This window comes from Aquarana catesbeiana, linkage group LG10, assembly GCF_042186555.1.
Source record: "Aquarana catesbeiana isolate 2022-GZ linkage group LG10, ASM4218655v1, whole genome shotgun sequence".
Lineage (NCBI taxonomy): Eukaryota > Metazoa > Chordata > Amphibia > Anura > Ranidae > Aquarana > Aquarana catesbeiana.
Genome location: NC_133333.1, coordinates 169,702,767 through 169,724,334, shown reverse-complemented (window position 1 = coordinate 169,724,334; position 21,568 = coordinate 169,702,767). Strand labels below are relative to the sequence as shown.

Here is a 21,568-nt window from a genome sequence, read left to right as displayed (position 1 = left end):
TCAGAGGAATGACTGCTTACCTTCCCTGTCTGTTAGGAAGGCAGCCTACCAAACTTTAATTAGAGAGAAGGTTTAAAAGCAAAGAAAACCCATAATGCTCTGAGAACCCAGTGTCATAGATACCCCCCATAATTATTTGTAAACCAAAGGTTCCATATAGAAGAAAGGTAGCTCTAAAAACAGTTTAAAAACATATACTCAAAAAAATAATAAAATTGATAAAAAACCATTACAATTTGCCTTTGCATGGCCAACTTTTTAAGGTATGTAAACTACTATGTGTAAAAGACTCCACAGTCCATTTGCAACAACGGTACTGTAGTTAAATAAGGCGCCTAACATTTTGTTAATTGGAAACTAATTCATTCAGGCTGTAGAACGCATCCAATTCCTTAATTTATATAATAAAAAATGGGTAAGTTATAATTGTACTCATAGGTGGGATAGTCAGTCAGTACATTAAATAAGTATGCAAAGATAACAATTTTAGTTGCTGTATGTCACTTTAATGATAATTGTATATCATTGAAACATTGATGTACTTTATAAGTTTGAGTTTATTACTTATGAGTACACTTATACCTTAATTTGTTCTTATTGTGTGACCATTGGAAGAGATTGGATTTACATTGTGTGCACTCATTACCATGTGACATATCTGAATTTATTCTGAGAGAGTTGGGCAATTTGAAGACTTTCAGTTGAACTGAATCTGCCTTGACAAAGGAGGCTTATTACATACATTGCATAGAGGGAAATTTATCAAATGAAGTACCCAGAATCTGGAGCCGCTGTGCATGGCAACCAGTCAGCTTCTAGCTTTCATTTTCAAAGCTTAACTGAACAAGCTGAAGATAGATCCTGATTTGTTGCTATGCACAGCCGTTTCAGATTCTGTCTGCTTGAGTTTTGATCAATTCCCCCAATTATATTATGTTAAAATATGTTAAAGAGAAATTGTATGCAACAAAAGTTTATACTAAAGTTGGATTAGGCTGGGAAGGATTAGAATCTATTTTCATTGTTGACTTCATAGGGAGATTTCCCCTCACTTCCTGTCTGACATATGACAAAACAGAGGAGGTTCTAACCCTTTCCTTATCTATCTATATAGCTATCTATCTATCTTCTGTATTTTCGGACATTCTGCTGACATTCAACCATGCTCATTATTGTAAAACATTACATATCATTAGTGACATTCTGTTTGTTTTTACCTTTCCAGGTAAATGATGTGAACTTTGAGAACATGAGCAATGATGATGCAGTCAGAGTCTTGAGAGAAATTGTATCTAAACCTGGGTAAGTATTCGGTCATTAGGATCCTTGAGTAATTTGATTGTAGTGAATGTTTAATTTTCTATGTGCATATAAGATTAATATATAAATTTGCCATATCTCTCCCATTTGCCTAAATTAAAGTATAACTAAAGGCAAACATTTTTTAGTTTTGGATAGAATGTAGAGGGATCAGAACATTAGTTCATATTGCTGTCTGTGCCCCCATTAGGGAGAGTCACTTTCTCTATTTGTCTTGTTTACCGTTATCATCGAAAGGGAAAGTAAAAGAAAATATCAAATTTGGAGTTGAAATCAGAACACTAACATCTAAAATCTTCCAGTGGTGACACACCGGGATTCCCTCACTTTGGAGGGATTTTCTCTCACTTCCTGTTTTGGTTATTTGACAGGAAGTGAAGGAAAATCTCCCCAATGGAATACAGATGGTGGAAAAAAAAAAAAAAGAGGGTAATATCCCTCCCTTACTCTATCCAAAAGGAAAAAACGTTTCGCCTTTAGTTACACTTTAAGCTTTGGAGGTGTTTTATATGCTAATAAATCTTGAAAATGTTCAGGTAAAATGGTGTATGTGTATTTAATAGTGGGGCCTGAACATGAGATTGAGTGGACTGCCCATATACATGTTAGTTTGAATGGTACCACAGTGCATTAGAGAAACACCCCCCCTTGGCAGCGCACCATGACATATGGTATCGTACTATCATGCATTGCGGTGTGCTGTGTCAGGGAAAATAATGCAAGTGCATTTCCTGGTCTGTCATGGTGCATTGGGGGCCCATATAAATAAATGCTGCCTTAACACAATCAGTGGTCATGTTTGATATAACATTAACACCCTGCGCCAAAAAGGAAAGGACAGAATGGGGTCTTATGGTGTGTTCACACTTATGCATTGCAGCAAAATGTGTTTCTTACAGTGCATTGCCATGAAGCACGGAAAGGCCTGAAACTAATTGCGGTGCATTGCATTGTTGTTTTGCATGAGACTCCAATGCACCTAGGCAGCAAAGCTATATGCATTTGTGTTGTAGTGCAGCGTAGCATGCAGATGTAAAGCACCTGTGTGTTTTATTGCACGCATCATGTTGATAAGAATTTCTGCCATGTCCTGTTTTTAGTGTAGCAGCAGCCAATTCAAAATGAATGCAATTCACGGTGGTTATAATACAACAACATCTTCAAATTCCTGATACATCACATCATATCTCATAGAGGGACAATAAGCGACCAACATGCTAATGTGTTTCGAGGGGCTTCCCTCATCCTCAGAGCCAAAGGCACTGTGCATTGCACCAGCACTTATATAACCAAATAGTATGGCTACTGTCGGAAAAGGGGAACCTCCCCCACCTCGTGGGTGGAAGTTAACCCATTCATTAACAGACTAAGTATTGTATGTCCAATATGACATCAGAGACATATAACCAAATGAACCTGCATGGGTTACAAATCTTATATTTACATAGTAACAACCGTTAAAACATCACTTAAGATGATATGGGTGGTTGAATGCATAGAATCATATCATAATTGCCTACAACTGGGTCATGACTACCTTAGGATAAATAAACACACAGGGGGGCATGATAAGTGTAATTGGACCTATGTGAAATTAGGTTACTCACTTTCCACGTATCTGTGCAGTTTGACCGGTATGTGAAATCGGGGGGGCGTTCACTTCCGCTTGTAAATGGCAGAGTGGATAATCCCCGCAGTTGTCTATACTCTCAGGGTCCTGTGTTTCCAGTACTCGTGTCCCCCAGGCTGAAACGCATGCCAGCATCACTAGCCTGGAAGCGTAGCTTGGCTCTGCCTTCCAGAAACGCGTTAGCCTGATGTTTTTTTTTTTATTTTCCTGCTATGAGATAAAATGTGATGTATCAAGATTTTGAAGATGTTGTTGTATTATGACAAGCTTTGATACATCTGTTGGTTTATGAGTACGATACATGTTTTGAGGAGAGTGCACTAGGCTGGCGCCCTCTGTTTTGTTCTTGGATTTCAGCCTTTACTGTTGTTGTCAGCCATGGGCTTATAATACGGGAAGGCAACCGTGTGTGCAAAAATGTCGCTCACACTAACCAAAGCCTTATATCTGCTTGTCAAAAATTAGGATTCCTAAGTAATGGTGCTTATTCTTTAGGGCTGGTTTACACCAGGTGTGTTGAGCTGCATTGATCAGCTAGATCAATGCAGGTTAAACGCAATGACCCTAAGTGAACAATAGTTGTTGTGAACAACACGCTGTTGTACATAGCGTTGAATGAATTTTTTTTTCTTGGCTTCAAATATGGTTCAAAAATGACATAAATACTGCAATGCGTTTTTACAATACCTTGGCACACCAGCATGCACGTGTTGTATTCATTATAATGCATGCCTACTGGTGTGAATGAGCCCTTAATGTAGCAAACAATTTAGCTTGCTTTGGCTCCCATCACCATAACCTTGGCTTCTATGCTGGACTTTCAGCTTCAAGAGAAAATCAAACGACGCAAGAATAGCAAGTGATGCTGAACGAGTGTTTTATTTTTCATGCGGTTTCCATGCCTCCCAAATGTATAAAATTGCTTTGGTGTGAAGGAGCATTAGAGTGGGCTCACATAAATACATTTTCAATGAAATGCATATGTCATTAGGGTGATAGTTTCCATGGCAACCAATTCCAATGTGTATTGCAATAAATTAGCACAGAAGTGACACAGGTATTATGAATTAAGAGAGCGGAATGGTCATTTAGATCCTTGTGGCGGAACTACAAAATGAGACCTGTATTCACAAACAGATGCCTCTTCCAACAGACTCTCTCCTCCAACATTCATCGGGTGCAAAGATCTGCCTAAACAGACCATTCAGTTCCTTCAGACAGGAAGGTCTTCATACTGCATAATATTAGTAAATCTAAATGATTTAGATTTACAGCCAGCTTGTAACATGTGTGGGCAGCTTAATGCTAGCCAGCTCTATCCAAAACAAAATGAAAAGTTTTGGATGGAGGTGGGCTTGTTCCACATTGTAGCTTCATTGTACACAAACTTTAGACACAGCTTGTAAGGTGTGTGGCCAACTTTACAGCCTCTGGCCAATTTTATGGCTAATTGTGTCTTTAGTGGGGAGATTTCAGCTCATTACCCATCATGTTTGACCTCATATTATATGGTTTTGGTAAATCTGGAGGGAAAAAATCTACAGATAATTGTATAGTGTGTATCCAGCTTAACTCAACACCAAGTTCACTATATGGACCACTTATGTATTTGTGCATGTTGATCATATCCCCCCATAATCTCCTCTTCTCAAGAGCGAATAAATTCAGTTCTTTTAATCTTTCCTCATAGCTAAGTTTCTCCATACCTCTTATCAGTTTGGTTGCCCTTCTCTGCACTTTCTGCAGTTCCCCGATATCCTTTTTGAGAACTAGTGTCCAAAACTGAACTCCATATTCCAGATGAGGTCTTTCTAATGATTTGTACAGGGGCAAAATGATATCCCTATCTCTGGGGTCCATACCTCTCAATACAAGAAAAGACTTTGCTCGCTTTGGAAACAGCTTGGCATTGCATGCTATCATTGAGCGTATAATCTACCAAAACACCCAGAAATCTCCCCACCATCAGAACACAATAGCACGGTGAGAGGATTCTTCTATCCACATCGACTGTGTGGATGGGGGAATTGGATCTTTTTTTTTTTTTTCACATTCAACACGCTTGTTGAACTAAAAAAAAAAAAAGCTGAATGTATGGGCTGCCTTAGGCTTTCAACCCCTTTCTTTTAGAGGAATTTAATACTGGAGGTGGTAGGCGGGCTTATGCTCCTCTGATCACTGTGATTGGCTGTCACAGTGGCCATGTGATCAGGAGTCCGTCCTATTGGCTCTCAATTGTAAACAGTGACCGGGAGGTGTCGGTGACAGCGTGGTCACTGTGGTTGGGGTGCCATGTGTGCACTCCCAGCACAAAACAGTGGTGCCAGCTGTACACATATGTGGCAGCACAGTGTTAAACCCACCGCTGCACTACCACTTATGTATATAATTAGTGAAGCCACCAAACGCAACTTATTCAAGTGCACAAGACCACACTGCAACTTTTCCGTTACAATCTATAATGCACAGGGTTGCCGCATGGTGCTGCAGGCTTCTACTAATTGAACAGACGTTCAGAAGGTGAAGTCTCCACCGAGCTGCCTGTCAAATGCCTCTTAAAACTGATCCACCACATATCACTTTTCAGAGGGGCGATAAATGAGGCTTTATTAGCTTGCTCCTGCCTGGCCCGTTTTTCTTCCCAGCCCCCATGCATGGGCAGCTTTTTCCCCAGCTCCTCCTCCAGAACGCTCTGCAGTAGTCAGTCTCTGGGGGAGAAACTAGGGATGAGCGTTCTCCCCAGGCTCTTTCTCCAGAGACTAAATGGTAGCAGGAAGATATGGATCAAACTGTTTTTAGGAATTGAAAAATGAATTTCTTTTAAAAACATTCTGGTATATGTATGCATGATGGGCAGGAGGATTTGTACTACATTCAGTTAGTATACCCCAGCCCCTTTGTCAGTACAAGCCTGTGTTCTAATCTGTCCAGTTTCTCGGATTACCACTACCAGCACTGCATCATAAATATCCTTTACCCAGAACTCTTTTCACCTATGGTTATCTTTGTCACAGAAATAATTTGCAGATATTGATGGATTATTATTTGTGTCCTGTATTTCTTATTTACAGTCCAATCAGCCTGACTGTAGCAAAATGCTGGGATCCCACCCCTAGGAGCTACTTCACCATCCCCAGAGGTGAGTGACATGTCCACCCTCACCAGTACAGCGGTGCTAGTGATTTTTATGCAACAGGTAGGAACATGTTTTAAGAAACCTGAAACCCGTAGCAATATGCATATGAATATGCTCCGAACTTAAGGTAAAATCTGGGTGCTATTGACGACCATACTTTGTATATAATCATTGCTCTTTGCACTGCTTAGTTTGTTTAAGCCGGCCATACACTAGTAGAATTTTGTGTGAAACGTTTCATTTTAAGAACATTGTTTGTTTGATTTTCTAATGGTTATTGGGGTTAATCTGTTTGTTTTTGACCGCAGTGGCGAGAAAATTCGAAGAAGCAGGACGGAAAAATGTTTTTGACTTTTCCGGAGAGTCTATTCATTCCAAAATCGAATGTTAAAATCAAACATCATTTTGAAGTACTTTCTAATGACATTCATTAGGTTGTCATATGTACTGAGAATTTTTCTACAAATGTTCTTACAAATGTTCATTCGAAAATCTACTTTTGTATGGCCATCTTTAGACAGTGAAGTCCACCTTTAACTCTTCCTACCATAATTCTGCTCTCATTACCTTTTTACCCGTAGGAGAGACACAGGCCATGTTGCCTTTGCCAAAGAGAAATTTTACATTTGGGTTCAACTTTATAAAGGCTTATACTTAACAGTTTGGCCCATCCAAAAGAGATATTGTGTTCACTTTAATATCATTTTGGGCTGGAGGGCTTAAAGCGGAACTTCACTCCACAATAACCTCTTCCCCCTTACCACTATTTTTGTGGGGGTTTTTTGTTTGTTTTTGTATGGCAGCCCCTCCTGCCGCCATTCTCACCTAAATGAGAATGATGTGTCCTCATCCTGAAACTCCCTGGAAGACCCCGTCACATATCCCAGGAGGCTGTAGGAGCCAATTCAAAGAGTGGCCTGGGGGACAAAGGTGCATCACACAATCAGGGGCTAGGCTATCTGAACCTGGAAGAGGTAGCTGGCTGAAGAGGACCAAGATGGTGGCACGGGGCACAGGATGTGACACCTGAACAGCGGATCGCTACAGGACAGCGCTGGATCTGCCAGGCAGGTGAGTGTGTATTTTGAAGAGAACCCAATATAACAGGTAAGGGGGGGGGGGATGGGGAGAAAAAAAGCACGGGGGTGGGGGAATGAGGTTCCCCTTTAAGATATACATAAGTAGCAGTTCCATTTGAACTATTTATGTTTTAGTTATTGGCAGAGCGTGGTAGGCTATATCAGCCCCTGACTTCCCATACAGTATGCCTTACGGTGATATTAAAGGTTCGGGGTTTTTTTTTTAAATAACATACATGTCATACTTACCTGCTTTGTGCAGTGGTTTTGCATAGAGCGGCTCCGATCCTCCTCTTCTCAGGTCCCCCACCTGTGCTCCTGACTCCTCCCCCTTGACCAGTGCCCCCAATAGCAAGCCGCTTGCTATGTGGGCACTGCCATGTTTTAGCTCCTGAGCCCTGCTCTAAGCACCTATAAGACACATAAAGCCACGGCTTGGCCCCGCCCCCGCTCTCTCTCCTTATTGGCTCCCACTGCGGTCTCCGCCAATAAGGAGAGCGAGACCCAGGACAGCCAATGCTCCTGTGCACATTACTGAATCGAGAGGGGGCTCAGGTGAGTATTAATGGGGGCTGTGGCAGCACACATATCTTTTTTCTACCTACATGCATAGAATGCATGATGATAAACAAACCTTCAGCCTTTACAACCACTTTAAATACTCTGGCAACAAGATTTCCTGGCCAGGAAAGGAGTATTGAGAGGCAAGTGTGCTTATGAGTAGGAATGAGCTTCGGTTCAGTGCAAACCCAAAAGTTAGGTGTCACTGCTGAGTCATTGAGCTGCAGGTGGGAGATTTCCTGCCCTGCGGCTGAATGTATATAAAGAAGGGGGGGGGATTCTCCCGACATCAATGGTCATGTGCCCATATTGGGTCAACAATGTCATGAGCATCCCCGTCCCTTTGTTTTTTTTTTGTGGAATGTCCTCCCCGCAGCTGAATGGCCAAGCAATGACAGCCAACTTCCGGGTTCAGAATGACAAGTGCACAAATAAGCAAATCTGTCAGAGGATAAGAGAAGACAAGCCTAAAGAAAACTATTGATGAAAGTTGTAGAACATTTATCGCTTAGTGGGTTGTTGTGTCTTGTTGTACCTGTCTCCCTCCTGATAATTCCATCTTCTTTTGTCTCCTTTGTTCTGTTTGTAGCGGAACCTGTGAGGCCGATAGACCCGGCTGCCTGGATCACTCATACCTCAGCCCTGACGGGAACATACCCCCGTTACGGTATGAGCCCCTCCATGAGTATCATCACATGCACCAGCTCCTCATTAACAAGCTCTATACCTGAGTCGGAAAGTAAGTCACACTGCAGCCCCCCACACTGTGCGCAGGATTGATCCTGCATCGGGGCAGCAGTGTAACCCAATACTAAAATCTTGCTAACCGGCCAAGCAGACTCATCTGTCATAATGCCTTCTGCTTGCTGCTTCCAACTAGATCTAGCCATGTAATAGATACTAATGCATGCAGTAGAATAGACATGAATGGAACTGCATAGAGTATAAAAAAACAGACTACAGCTTTCTACCCACCATGCCATGTCAGATCCCAGCATGCTTTGCAAACTGTTGGCCAAATAAATAGGTGTGGTTTGCTTAAAACGGATTCAAGGAAGCCTGTGCTAAGAATGTAAGGAATCTGCCTTTGTGAAAACAGTCCAATTGTGTCAGTACTTTCTGAGTCACTGACTTGGATCTGGATCTTTGACTTTCTAATCTCCATGCTTGTTCTAGGTCAATGTCTCAACATATTGAAGCCAAAGACAGCTAGGTTTTTCAGGAGGAGGACCGCAGTGGGTGTCTCCTTTTTTGGAAGCTGACTGGAACTGACTGCATTGGTGTGAACTAAAGCCATTGGAATACATGGAAAACACTGTGCATGCATTTTTAGTGCAGAAAAAAAGCGCACGGAACTGCAACTGGTGTGAACTGTCCCTTAGTACAGATTTCCTTCAAGAGTTGATTTTATAAAGAAACCACTCCTATGCTATATTTATTTGGCTATAAGCTTTCATGTCATGATCTACTTTATTATTGTTATTATTCTTACTACCGTATATAATTTTATAGCATTATAAACACATAAAACATTATAATTGTATCTCTACAGACCATTTCTGCAAATGCATCATCATGGCTGTGGCATGATGGCACCATCTAGTGGCTGCATTGGGGTCATTGTACATGCACAATTGATCTTTTGCACATCATGACAGCAGGTGTCTCAAAAATCCTCTGCAACACGGAGGAGTAAAGTCCACAGATTAATCTTCATGGTGAATGTAGAGGTCACATGTACACCTAGCCTATAGGAACTGGAGCACCACACCAGAATATTGAAATCTAAAATAAGTTTAATCTCCTTCAAAATGTCAAACAACTGCAATCACCAGCTGCTGACAAGGGAAGCGGTCCATTATTAATTCTCTGAGTCTATTCTCTACACCAGGGGTGTCAAACTCAGTTTCATCGAGGACCACATGAGAAGTATGGTTGCCCTCAAAAGAACCAGTTCTATCTGGGGTGCACTATGTACAGAGTTCAGGTGTGCGTTAAGTGCAGATTTCAGGGGTGCACTATGCACAGAGTGCATTTCCAGGGGTTTCTTATGCACAGAGTGCAGAGTTCAGAGGTGCGCTACGTACAGGGTGCAGGGTTTAGGGGTGCGCTGCATTCAGAGTGCAGGGTTTAGGGGTGTGCTACCTACAGAGTGCAAGGTTTAGGGGTGCGCTACCTACAGAGTATAGGGTTTAGGGATGCATTGCATACAGAGTGCAGAGTTCAGGAGTTCGCTGCGTACAGAGTGCAGAATTCAGGGGTGCACAGTGTGCAGCTCCAAACCCCCCCCCCCCCCCCAAAGCTTCCTTGCATCTCTAAACAAAACCAAAGAAATTCTTGGCTAAACTTACTGACCAGCCTGCTAACCAACCGAATTGTCCTGTCTAACAGTATGCGTTAAACACGGCAGTTTGGTTTGCATAAATTTGCAAATATATGCGTAAGCTACAGAGCCCTGTCAAGGCACCCCAGTTTTTGTAATCCTAATTCTAAATTTTGAGAGCCTCCACAGTGGAAGCACATGCATTATAATGGATAGGCAGGGGGCAGGTGAGCCTGGAGGGAGCCCACCCCTCCTTAAAGTGATTGTAAAGGCTCGTTTTTTTTAAATAACAAACATGTTATACTTACCTCCTCTGTGCAGTTGGTTTTTCACAGAGCAGCCCGGATCCTCCTCTTCTCAGGTTCCTCTTTGCTGCTCCCAGCCCCTCCCTCCTTTAAGTGCCCTCAGCCAGCAGCTTGCTACAGGGGGCACACAAGCCGAATCAAAGCTGTGTGTGTCCATTTAGACATGGAGCCCTGACCTGGCCCCGCCCCCTCTCTCCCCTGATTGGCTGACTGACTTTGACAGCCACGGGAGCCAATAGCGCCGCTGCTCTGTCTCAGCCAATCAAGAGGAGTGTACTGGACAGCTGAGGGGATCGTGGACATCGCTGGAGAGAAAAGGAGCTCAGGTAGGTAATTGGGGGGTGCTACACACGGGTTTTTTCATCTTAATGCATAGAATGCATTAAGATAAAAAAAACCTTCTGCCTTTACAACTACTTTAAAGGCACAGGGGCGCACTGGACACCCAGCATATAGCACCATGGCGGCAAAGGTGTCCAGTACGTCCCCAATATTTCAACAGTACAACTGGCCACTGCCCTCACCTATAACTGGCTTTTGCAGCAAGGAGCACATGGAAGGGGAACGCATTCAAAACAAAACCAAATAAATTCCTGGCTTCGCTTACCAATCAGCCTGCTAACCAACCTAATTGTCCTGTCTAACAGTATGCTTAAAAAAGAAGAGTTTAGTTTGCAAACATTTTCAGATATGTGCGTAAGCTACAGAGCCCTGTCAAGGCAACCCAGTATCTGTAGTCCTAACTCTGCCTTTAAGGAGGGGTGGGCTCCCTCCAGGCTCACCTGCCCCCTGACTATCCATTATAATGCATGTGCTTCCACTGTGGAGGCTCTCAAAATTTAGAGTTAGGACTACAGATATTATGGTGCCTTGATGAGGCTCTGTAGCTTACGCATATGTGTGCAAACTAAACCCCTGTTTTAACATGTACAGTTAGACAGGACAATTCGGTTGGCTAGCAGGCTGGTCGGTAAGCTGATTTGGGCATTTTCTTTGGTTTTGTTCTGCATGTGTTGCCCTTCCATGTGCTCCCTGCTGCAAAGGCCAGTTGTAGGTGAGGGCAGTGGCCATTTGTCTGTTCCTTGCAACTCTACTCTATCCTACCTGGCTTGACTCTAGTACCTCCCTGTGTAGGCGGCTCTGCCTTGCAGGGAGATCTCTCTCTCTCTCTCTGAAGATCTGTCCCCCCCCCAGTAAGTGCATGCAGGGATCGGTTACATCCGGGAGCCACTGAGAACAAAGCTGTCCCATGTAAACACAGAAGGCTTCTGTATTTACAGTTGATAGCAGGGAGCGGAGGGTGAGAGCAGAGGTGGCAGAATGGAGTTCCGTCATGTTCTGGCTGCATAACTGGGTGCAAGGGCCACATGACAAGGCCAGGTGTCCCAAATTTGGGCTGTGGGCCTTGTGTTTGGCATATGTGCTCTTGACTTTTCAGCTATTTTTCAAACTATGATGAAAGGGGCACACCCCCGAAATGTGTTGACTATCTATATGGACTCTGTTTGAACTTTGATTGGATTAAACATATTTTGGATTTTCAAACTCCGGCGTGGCTCTCCAGTCCTTATATCTTTCTCTCCAGTATCAGTTCCAAATGGCCTTGAAAACCCATTGATTTAGGAGAGTGGTCAGCCTGGTGTCAAAACACTGGTATTCTACCACTTCCACACATAAACAGCTTTGAGGACCCAGTGCTATCCGTGGACACAAGGACAGTAACACTCTATGTAGCCTTTGTATTTCCACCTTAGAGACTCTCCAGATATATTATGTGTATATATAGAAACGTTTATGGACAGTATCTAGAGACAGAGTATTGCATCCACATCCCTGATAAATAGCAAATAGAAAGAAAGGGGATCAGGTCAAAACCTGTCCCTTAGTGAAGGCTGGGACTTTTAAAGATGCATATATCTATCATGAGGTAAGCACAACCATAGAGGATATTTGAAAAATTAATTTATTACAAAAATATACAAGTTTAAAACAGTGTTAGTCATAGAACAAATGACCGAAGCAAATACTTTTGTTGAGAAGATTGAACAAATGCTAGGGTATGCTGAGCACCCAACGCGTTTCACAGTTAGATTTACTGCTTCTTCAGGGCTGTTTCCCATGCATCTGTGTAGTTCAAGTTACAAACAATTGACATTAGTATCAACAAACAATTATTTTATAAACAGTGTAACAATAGACATGGTGCTTACCCAAGCACCATATCTATTGTTACACTGTTTTATAAAATTGTTGATACTAATGTCAAATGTTCTTTATAACTTGAACTACACAGATGCATGGGAAACAGCCCTGAAGAAGCAGTAATTCTAACTGTGAAACGCATCGGCTGCTCAGCATACCCTAGCATTTAAATGTTCAATCTTCTCCACATGAGTATTAACTTCGGTCATTTGTTCAATGACTAACACTATTTTAAACTTGTATATTTTTGTAATAAATGCATTTTTTAGATATCTTCTATGGCTGTGCTTACCTCATGATAGATATATGCATCCAACCTTAACTAAGGGACAGGTTTTGACCTGATCCCCTTTCTTTCTATTAGATATATTATGTATTATTTAGCTGCCAGTATATGAACCAGGTTCTCCTATGCTGTCAAGCTGTTTGCTTAGGTGGTGTGATCTCACTAATACTGTAGAATATTTGTGCTTTTGGGTTTGTGTCCACATCTTTCCATTCTGTTTGTATTATGAAGTGCCTCTGTTCCAAAAATTCTGATCGTCTATGGTTGAACTCTGATGTCTGCTTATTAGTCTGTGTGTGTGTGTGAGCCTATCTCAGCTCCAAACTCGATCTTCAGTGGGCACGGCATTAGCTGAAAGGGATGCTTATGAATTGCTTTCTGTAGAAGCGAAACGTAGTGTAGCATCTTCTAATAGCATTGTAATTTTTCAAAAAATCATGTAAGAGACTCTTTTTACATATTGCTGCTCACTATTATCTGAGAGATGCACAGGCATTACAAAATATCAATATGTTAACATTGAAATCATATATCAGATATTCCAAAAATATAAAAATAAACTGTTTAAACATTTATACTAATAATCCCTGACAGCAGTAAAACTGACTTCTTTAAAGGAAATGTGTAGTCTTCTAAGTTTTTAAAATAAACTTGAAAAATAGATCAGCTTGATGCTTCTCATAATCTCATTAACACATGTAATGTGTTTTTTTAATTACTTTTATCAATAGTTTATGCTTATAATTATACAGTGGGCAGCCATATTTGCTCATTACATATGCAGGTTCTACTTCCTGCAATGCCATGCACTCCCTGTGTGGCTGATATCTAATATCAGCAGTTGTTGAAGCCCAATTAATCATTGAGTTTAAATCAGGTGCATAACAATAAAAGGTTCCAGGTCTTACAGTTGGTTCTCTTTAAAAAGCAACTACAGCCTGAGTAGAAAAAGCCTGTCCTCTGCCAGCATGCAAGCAATGAAGGACCCTTGAACTCTGTGGGGAAGCAGTGGTCTCTCTGCGGAGGTCTGATGCTCCCTCCTAAGTCAAACTTAGAGCTCTGAAATAAGCAAAGCTTATGCTCCCTGCTGTTCCAGATAGAAAAGTTTATAGCAACCAATTAATACTTTACCTGTTTAGTTAACAGTGCAGTATGGGAACATGGATGCATGACAACCAATTTTCTCAAACTGAAAGAGGGACACTCTCACTCAAATGACACACATCCCCCCACACATAGTCACAAGTTTATTCATCAACACATCAAAACACGTCATGATTCAAAGAAACCTATAGTCGTAAATGGCAGCAGAAGGCAGTAAAGCTAAGAATGACAAATATTTTTTCATAGTAATTAGAAATGTATTTGCACACAGCCATAGATCAGACCTAAGTGTTGGATAGCTGTGGAGGATTAAGGGGCAAAATATTTGGGTCCAGTAGAGGGACCATCCCTTCAGAAGAGGGACAGTGGGAAGTTTTGTGTAAGGAGTTATCTAGCTGCTTGCTATTATCACTTCCAAAAGTTGTTCTTATAGATCTCAAATTCCTTGACCAGGCAAGCAATGCTTCCCATCGCTTGCAATTACTAGGCCACTTATTCTTTTATGCATTGGTTAAAACATTGAAAATCAGGTCTTGTGGAACAGCGCTAAGCACAATAGTCTTAAACATCAATACATCTACATTTAATATTTATTTGTAACACAAATGGAAGGATGATTAAAGAACTCCGAAACAAACAAGTCTCTAACTGTTGATGTTCAGTAGAATCAATTGGATGAGCATTCAGTGGGAGTCAGGTAACAAATCCCTGCAGTTTATTCTTTCACCTTCCTGAAGAAGACCCCTCTGTCCATTGTGTCCAGTCACCTTTATGAAGAAGGAGGTGATATCGTATTGTATTTCCTGTTAGCCACAGGCCAATTGTGAGGAAAGACCTGGTTTTGTAAGTCTGGTGAAATTGTAAGCCTGCCGTAGCTATAGCCATTGCTCGTTCTGATTGCAGTCCTTGTGTTTACTCACTTTATTGATCAAGGCAGCCTTTTGTGCAAGTAACTACAAAGATGTAGTTATTATTATTTTGCCTGCTAATTTAAAACCCTGGCTGGAGGTATGCAGGGTTAAAGCACACATGTCACCAAAACACAAAAGCGGGCTGCATGGGCAACATAAACAGTAAATCAACCTTTCTCAATCAGGGTGTTGCGGTACTCTTGGGTTCCTCCAGTGGTTTCTAGGGTCCTTCAAAGGTTTCCTGGGCAATTTCTGAATATCAGGATGCCACTTACACTGATGATCTTTTTAGGTATCTTTAAAGGGGGCAATTTTCCCATGCACCATCAATGTAAGGAGCATTCTTCCCACAGACCGCCATTGTATTGGGGGCCCTACCACCTCTGACCAGCAGATGAAAGGGGTCCTTTTCTCACTTTCCACCAGTGGATTGGAGCATTTCGCTCACTGCTAAGGACAGGGGTCTTCACTGACCACCAGTAAAAGGGGGCCCTTTTTAACGACCATCTATGAGGGAACACTACAATTTTCACTGCCTTTTTCTTTTGTGGCCATTATTATTATTCATTTAATTACATTATAATTAGTTATAATTTTTCAAATAGAGCAGCCATGGGTGTCAAATACTCAATCTCAACTTACTGTTCCTGCTACCATGAGCTGTAGATATAGTAATTAATAGCAGGGCTTCCCTGGGATAGGAAAGTTATTTGAATGTTTCATTGATGGATAAGATGTTCTTAGCTTAGAAAATCCCTCCTCCATTCATGAAGACTCCAGGGATATATGACATCCTTTGTCTAGGCGGCCTGGAAACCAGGAAGTAACTGAAGCAATGTAAAAAAATATTTTATACCTTCTGATCTATCTATCTTCCAGTCTTTTTATCTTTTCTTTACTTAATACTATTAAGATCATAATAATTAGCAATGTATAGAAGATATCTGGCTTTTCTGACATAATGCCAGCATCAGAATCCACAATGGTGACAGTAGTCCTCTTATAGCTCTGATCTTTTACCCTCTTAAGCCAACGATAGATGGATCGAAATTCGTCTGGTTCAGCAGGGTCTGGCCAAACTTCGGTTCACCTATGGGCGGGCTGGTTGTACAGAAATTGATCTTTTGATCTACTTCTGTACAACAAGCCTGTTGGGAAATGTTTGCCTGATCAGTGCCGCTGGGAAGGCTTCTTCCCCACTGTCAGAATACAATAGTTCCACGGGAGGAATACCCCCATGCACCACTGGTTGAAAGCAAGAAAATGAATCATGTATGAATTATGTATGGCCTGCCTTACACTTTTACACAAACAGCGAGGGATCCACCCTTTCTTGTTTGGAGTTGTAGGGGCTGTAGAGACATGATGTTTTATGCTTTTGTTGGCAATCCGTGATTTCACTATGGACACATTGACTGGCTCAGACAACTCCTGATTACCTCAGGCACGTTTCGTTTACAACATTTCTTAACTTCAAGAAGAGTTAAATTGATTTTGGAAATTCAAGCAATGGTAGATCCCCAGCTTCCATTCTAGAGGGCGCTACAAATATGTCAGTTTCTGGTCAGAATCTGGAGGGCTGGAAGCTCCCTATCCACCCCGACGGTCTTTGAGCAGTTGTGCTCATTGTCGACCCCTTTCCATCATGGACTATCGGTCTCACATAAACTTATTAACAATAAAATAAGTGCTCTAAAATTGACTTCCTAATGTGAAATATAAATTATTAATGTGTTAAGGCAGATAACAGAACCATACTATAAAAACCTTAAACAAAAAAAATAATCTCCTGGACTGTGGCGCATATAATAGTCCTAGATGAGTGTATAAACCAAATCCAGAAATTATTACAAAGCATAGGAAAAATGCTGCGGTTTCAGGGTGCCTACTTCACTCAATAGACAGTTGTCTTCACCCTAGGTTTTGCCACTGTATTGCTGTTTAGTCAGCCTAATTGTTATGAGATACTCCAGTGGCAAGTTTTGTTCATGCAACCAAAAGAAAAGATATCATTGCGCAATGAACCACAACATATCCATCTCCTACTGCATATAAATAGATGCACTCACTATGTGGTGCAAAGTATCAGCGCATAAGGCAGTCAGTCGCTCACCGTAATCTCTCTCCTCGCACCGTAGTCTGTGTACCGAACAGGCATATCGGATGACGTCACTGGCTCCTCCCGACGCGTTGCGTCACATGTCACGTGACTTTATCAAGGGTAGCCATGTGACAGCAAGACTCCATACTTATACTTGTTATAGCGTGCCGGTTGCTATAGTGACTTCGGTGGTCATTGGAACATCATACTGATTCCGCGCTCTTACTTTATTACATAAAATTAACAACTCACATCAAGTTTATTAAAACGATCAATTTAGACAATCAGAACCTAACCAATATATAAAAGTTGAATCTAAATTTAAAAACTGCATCATCCATTACTATCCGTAGGTTGCTCATTACCTACTCCCTCCAGTGGTCAAAAGCTATATTACAGTCCATGAGCTATAACACACATACAGATCACTGTGAGATTGTACCAAATAATTTATACAGATCAATACTTCTATATATTCTATACTAAAGGGCATCTACCTTTTTATATATAGAATAAATACAAGATATATGGTTATGGATCTAAATATACAATATAAATTAGATGAAAATATTCAAAATTGTATAAAAAAAATTTTTTATATTAAAAAAATCAAAAATTAAACTATTAAAAATCAGAAATAAAACAGTTAAGATCAAAATCAATATGTAAGCCTTTGGGAGCAAAAGTATCTTTTTCGAATATCCATCTGGATTCACTTTTGCTAATTTCTCTTATTTTATTGCTCCCCCTCCAATGAGGCTTCTATCTATCGATAGCCCAAAATTTAAGCGACGTTGGATCCTTATTATGGTGGGAAGTGAAATGACGTGATACACTGTGTTTAGGGAAGCCGTTCTTAATATTCTGTACATGCTCTTAGTCGTTTTCACATGGGGCGTTTAGTCCTCTCTATATATTGCAGTGAGCACGAACACTGCAACATATATACGACCCCTTCAGTTCTGCAAGAAATAAAATCTTTAATCTGATACTCCTTATTAGTACTGGTAGATACAAAACTGGTACATTTTTGACCTCCGAAGTTTGTGTTTTTACAAGCAAAACATCTTTTACAGGGAAAAAAATCCCTTTCCCTGAAAAAAGGACAATTCATTCGATCTTTTAGGGGGATCCATGATAATTTTTAGCTATCCTGTCCCTAATCTGCCTGATCAACCCCCTCCTGCATACCCTGTGAAATGTGAAACAAATTTGAATACAACTCTTACAAACCCACAGAGCATATCTTGAAACGTACTCCCTCTGCTTCTATTGCAAGCAAAGTCCAGCAAACTGGATTCAAAATGACCTCTCACTGATATAGAGTCCTCCGAACAATACCTAAACTCTTTTTTGTAAGCTATAGAAGGCTCTGTTGTATCTGTTTTGGAACTGTCCAGTACTTCTTGAAATAGGTGGGAGACATAGCTATTAGCCTAACAGATGTCAATTTGGGGACTGGCCCAACGACCTTTCTTCTACACCTTGCTCCACTCACGACAAAATGTTATATATACATTCTCTGTTGATACATCTGCTAAATGCTGCAAAAGTGTGTATCCCCCTCTACAGGAAAAAAAAAAAAAAAACAGTAGCACTCCAGATCAGCCTTTAGCTACGTAAGATTGAGGATGGAAGAAATGGTAGCTTTGCGAATGGGAAGGAGCAAATTTTTCAGAAAATCTGGTTCTGTCGGTTTGATTTTGCATTTTTTCCTGAATACCATGCGCTGATGTCCTGTTAACTAGTTTCTACATAGTTTGGCCTCTTATTGTCCACTGACATTACATGAAAGTATGAAGTGGTTGGCTTTTTTTCCTCCTCTCCCCCTCTTCAGCTCCTTCTTTGTAATACTATTCTATAATCTAGCTCTCAATTTCCTATTCTATCGCTGATAGGTGCTCACACTATATGGGCCTCTCTTCTGATTTACCTCTCTTGATGAACCTCAGCTTCCCGTGGTAGGTTTCTCCTTATGAAAAATAGGATATGCAGATATATTTGATTCAGCTGATGCTCATTACCCTGTCTTCCAACCTACATGGTCAGTCTTTTTGACTCAATCAGCCCCTGATATTGGTTGTTTTTATTTTGTGCTACTGGTCACTTTTTTGTGTCCACCTTGTTATGCTGAATGCTTTTGATATTGACGGAATGTCTTTTGTCTGCCTTTTGCTATATATCTGATCTGTATAAAATCTTAAACCATTTATAAAAAAAAAAAATTCTACCCTTGGGGTTGGAGCTCTTAGAGTTGGAAGTATTCAACTGTGTTAGGGTTTGTGTGGTCAGGAAAATACAGCATGTACAGGTGCATCCAGTTTGTGATCAAACTACTTGTACATCAGAATCCTACGCGTGTTGTTCAGACTGTGGTTTAGCCTGACACACCTAGGCCTTGGTGGAAGATTTTAGCCATGGCTTCTATGGTTTAGTCAGGAACTCCCTGCTTTAGTCTTAACTCCTACTGAAGATATCATACCCACTTCATTACCTCCCTGACAACCCCTCCTCCACAGCTTAACCGCACCTGCTTTTTCCTTTTTCAGGAGAAATGCGTTAGTGCAAGTTGACTATATATAGGACATATGGATATGGCTTGGTAATCTCTGTGGCCCTCCCAAAAGCAGGGGCTCAGTTGCAATCCTAACCTCTGTTATCCTTTTATTTACATCTTTAGTCACTTGCAGTTAGAGGCTTCTAATGACTGCAGCTCATAGTGAGCTACGCACTGATAAACAACAGAGCTGAAAGTTCAGACACCATCCAGGCATGTCTCAGGTGGGGTTGCACCACCTGTAGTTACAGCATTACACGGAGTGCAATATCCTTGTGAGTGCAATGTTAAAATGTCTCTTAAACATCTATAGATGCACATGAAAGTTTTCATATTCTATGGCTGTTGTTTTCCCAACAGCAGCTAGCCAAATGTTAATTTTCCACTGTACATCAAAAATATGTTCTGCAATGTGATTGGTTAGATTTTCTTTCCCCTTTCATTAATTTCAGTAGAAAGTAAGTTCTGAAATGAAGATATTTTGTATTCCTAATATTTGCAGAACAGGAAGATTCCCCCCTGACAGTAAAGAGTGATATGGCCACAATTGTGAAGGTGATGCAACTGCCAGATTCAGGTCTGGAAATAAGAGACCGAATGTGGTTGAAAATTACGATATCTAATGCAGTTATAGGTAAGTTTGCCTTTGTGGTTTACAATTATTATAATGTAGCCAGGTTTGCTGTATGGTTTTAATTTATATTAAAATGTTCAAATTTTCTGTGCTTTTATCTTTTCTTAAACATAGCTATAGAATGTTGGGATTTGAACATTGTTGTGTGAATCACCATGCTAAGGTGTCAAGCAAACCTGACTAATCAGGAGTTTTATTGGACATTATTCTCCCTTTTTATATGGCCTTTAAAAGAAACCTGTCAGGGCAGAAATATGTGAGCTGATGTGTTTTAAAGGTGCAAGTTCCAGGGCTGTCATTCTCATCCTTTATTTCAATACTTGGTGAGTCATTATAAGTTTAGCTGAGCATTTAGTGCATTTACACTAAAGATGCATAAATAAAGAGCTCTGCACATTTCAAAAGCACAGTGATTTGCTTTACAATGTCCATTGCACTCCACTGGTTTGGGCGTCCAAAGCTAGTGGTGGGGGATTGATATAAAAAAAAAAAAACTGGGAAGAGTGCCCGGTTATATGAGCTGTCAAAATCGAAAGGGTACTCCCCAATTCACTGAGTTCTCTGCTGTGTAAAGCTGTAAAGTACTGCAAGGTTCAGTTTATGCATGTTATGAATGGGCAACAAAATACAGGCTATGGTATTAAGTAATATGGTAGATTATAATGGAGAGCAATTAGCAATCTCAGCTTTCTGATAAAACTTGGCCCCTTATTTTTTTAACCTGTGCCCATCCTCCCTCCCAGTCTTATACTCCCTTGTCTGCTATCCAGTAAAGTAATGGCTGTGCAGCTGTCTTGGTACTGTTATACAACCTCTTCTTCAGAATTGCCTCCACCGGGTCCAGGCATTTGATATCTGGCAATGAACAGAGGCTACACCACACAAGCATGGGCGATTTGGCAATAATTCCGTGGCGCTGTGGAAGGTTTGGGAACATGTCAGTATAAGACTGGGTGGCAGGCAGAATTGGGGTTTCAAAAATGAGTAAAATGGCAGTTACACTTTAATCTAAAATTGGCATATGCATATCAGGAGTCATGACCCAGTTTTATTTCTATCAAATATTAATTATATTTTGTACATTTTGGAAACAGACTGCTTTAAAAAACAACAATCTACTTAGTATAATAGAGCCACAAATTTTCTGAGCTTTTACAGTAAAAAATCCTTTTAGCATGCTATAGTTAATCTTCTAATATTAAAAGCGCTTAAGCAGAAAAAACAACCAGAGATCCTAAAATTCTTATAATTTGAGAAAAGTATTTCTTGAATCTTCATTCACTCAAAGATTAGTTCACTTTAGGAACAGTGATGTGCCCTCTGGTATCAGCCAGGGTGGTTCATGGCTATATCCTAGGTGTCTGGTTTTACATGGCTGTTCTTGCAACGGTTGAGTTGAATGGTATTTCTGCATACCTT

The 21,568-nt window shown here is 40.9% G+C and overlaps 1 protein-coding gene across 6 annotated transcripts in view; it reads left to right on the top strand.

The window, feature by feature from the left end:
- DVL1 (dishevelled segment polarity protein 1) overlaps window positions 1–21,568 on the top strand; it is a 252,973-nt gene that overhangs the window by 195,484 nt on the left and 35,921 nt on the right. For 4 of the 6 annotated variants that reach the window (XM_073602952.1, XM_073602949.1, XM_073602953.1 and 1 more), the window contains 4 exons: window positions 1,226–1,302; window positions 6,022–6,089; window positions 8,316–8,465; window positions 20,018–20,149. In XM_073602952.1, the coding sequence (XP_073459053.1) occupies window positions 1,226–1,302; window positions 6,022–6,089; window positions 8,316–8,465; window positions 20,018–20,149 (427 nt within the window). The remainder of the gene's footprint in view (window positions 1–1,225; window positions 1,303–6,021; window positions 6,090–8,315; window positions 8,466–20,017; window positions 20,150–21,568) is intronic. The other 2 variants (XM_073602950.1, XM_073602951.1) reach the window with 2 other exon arrangements.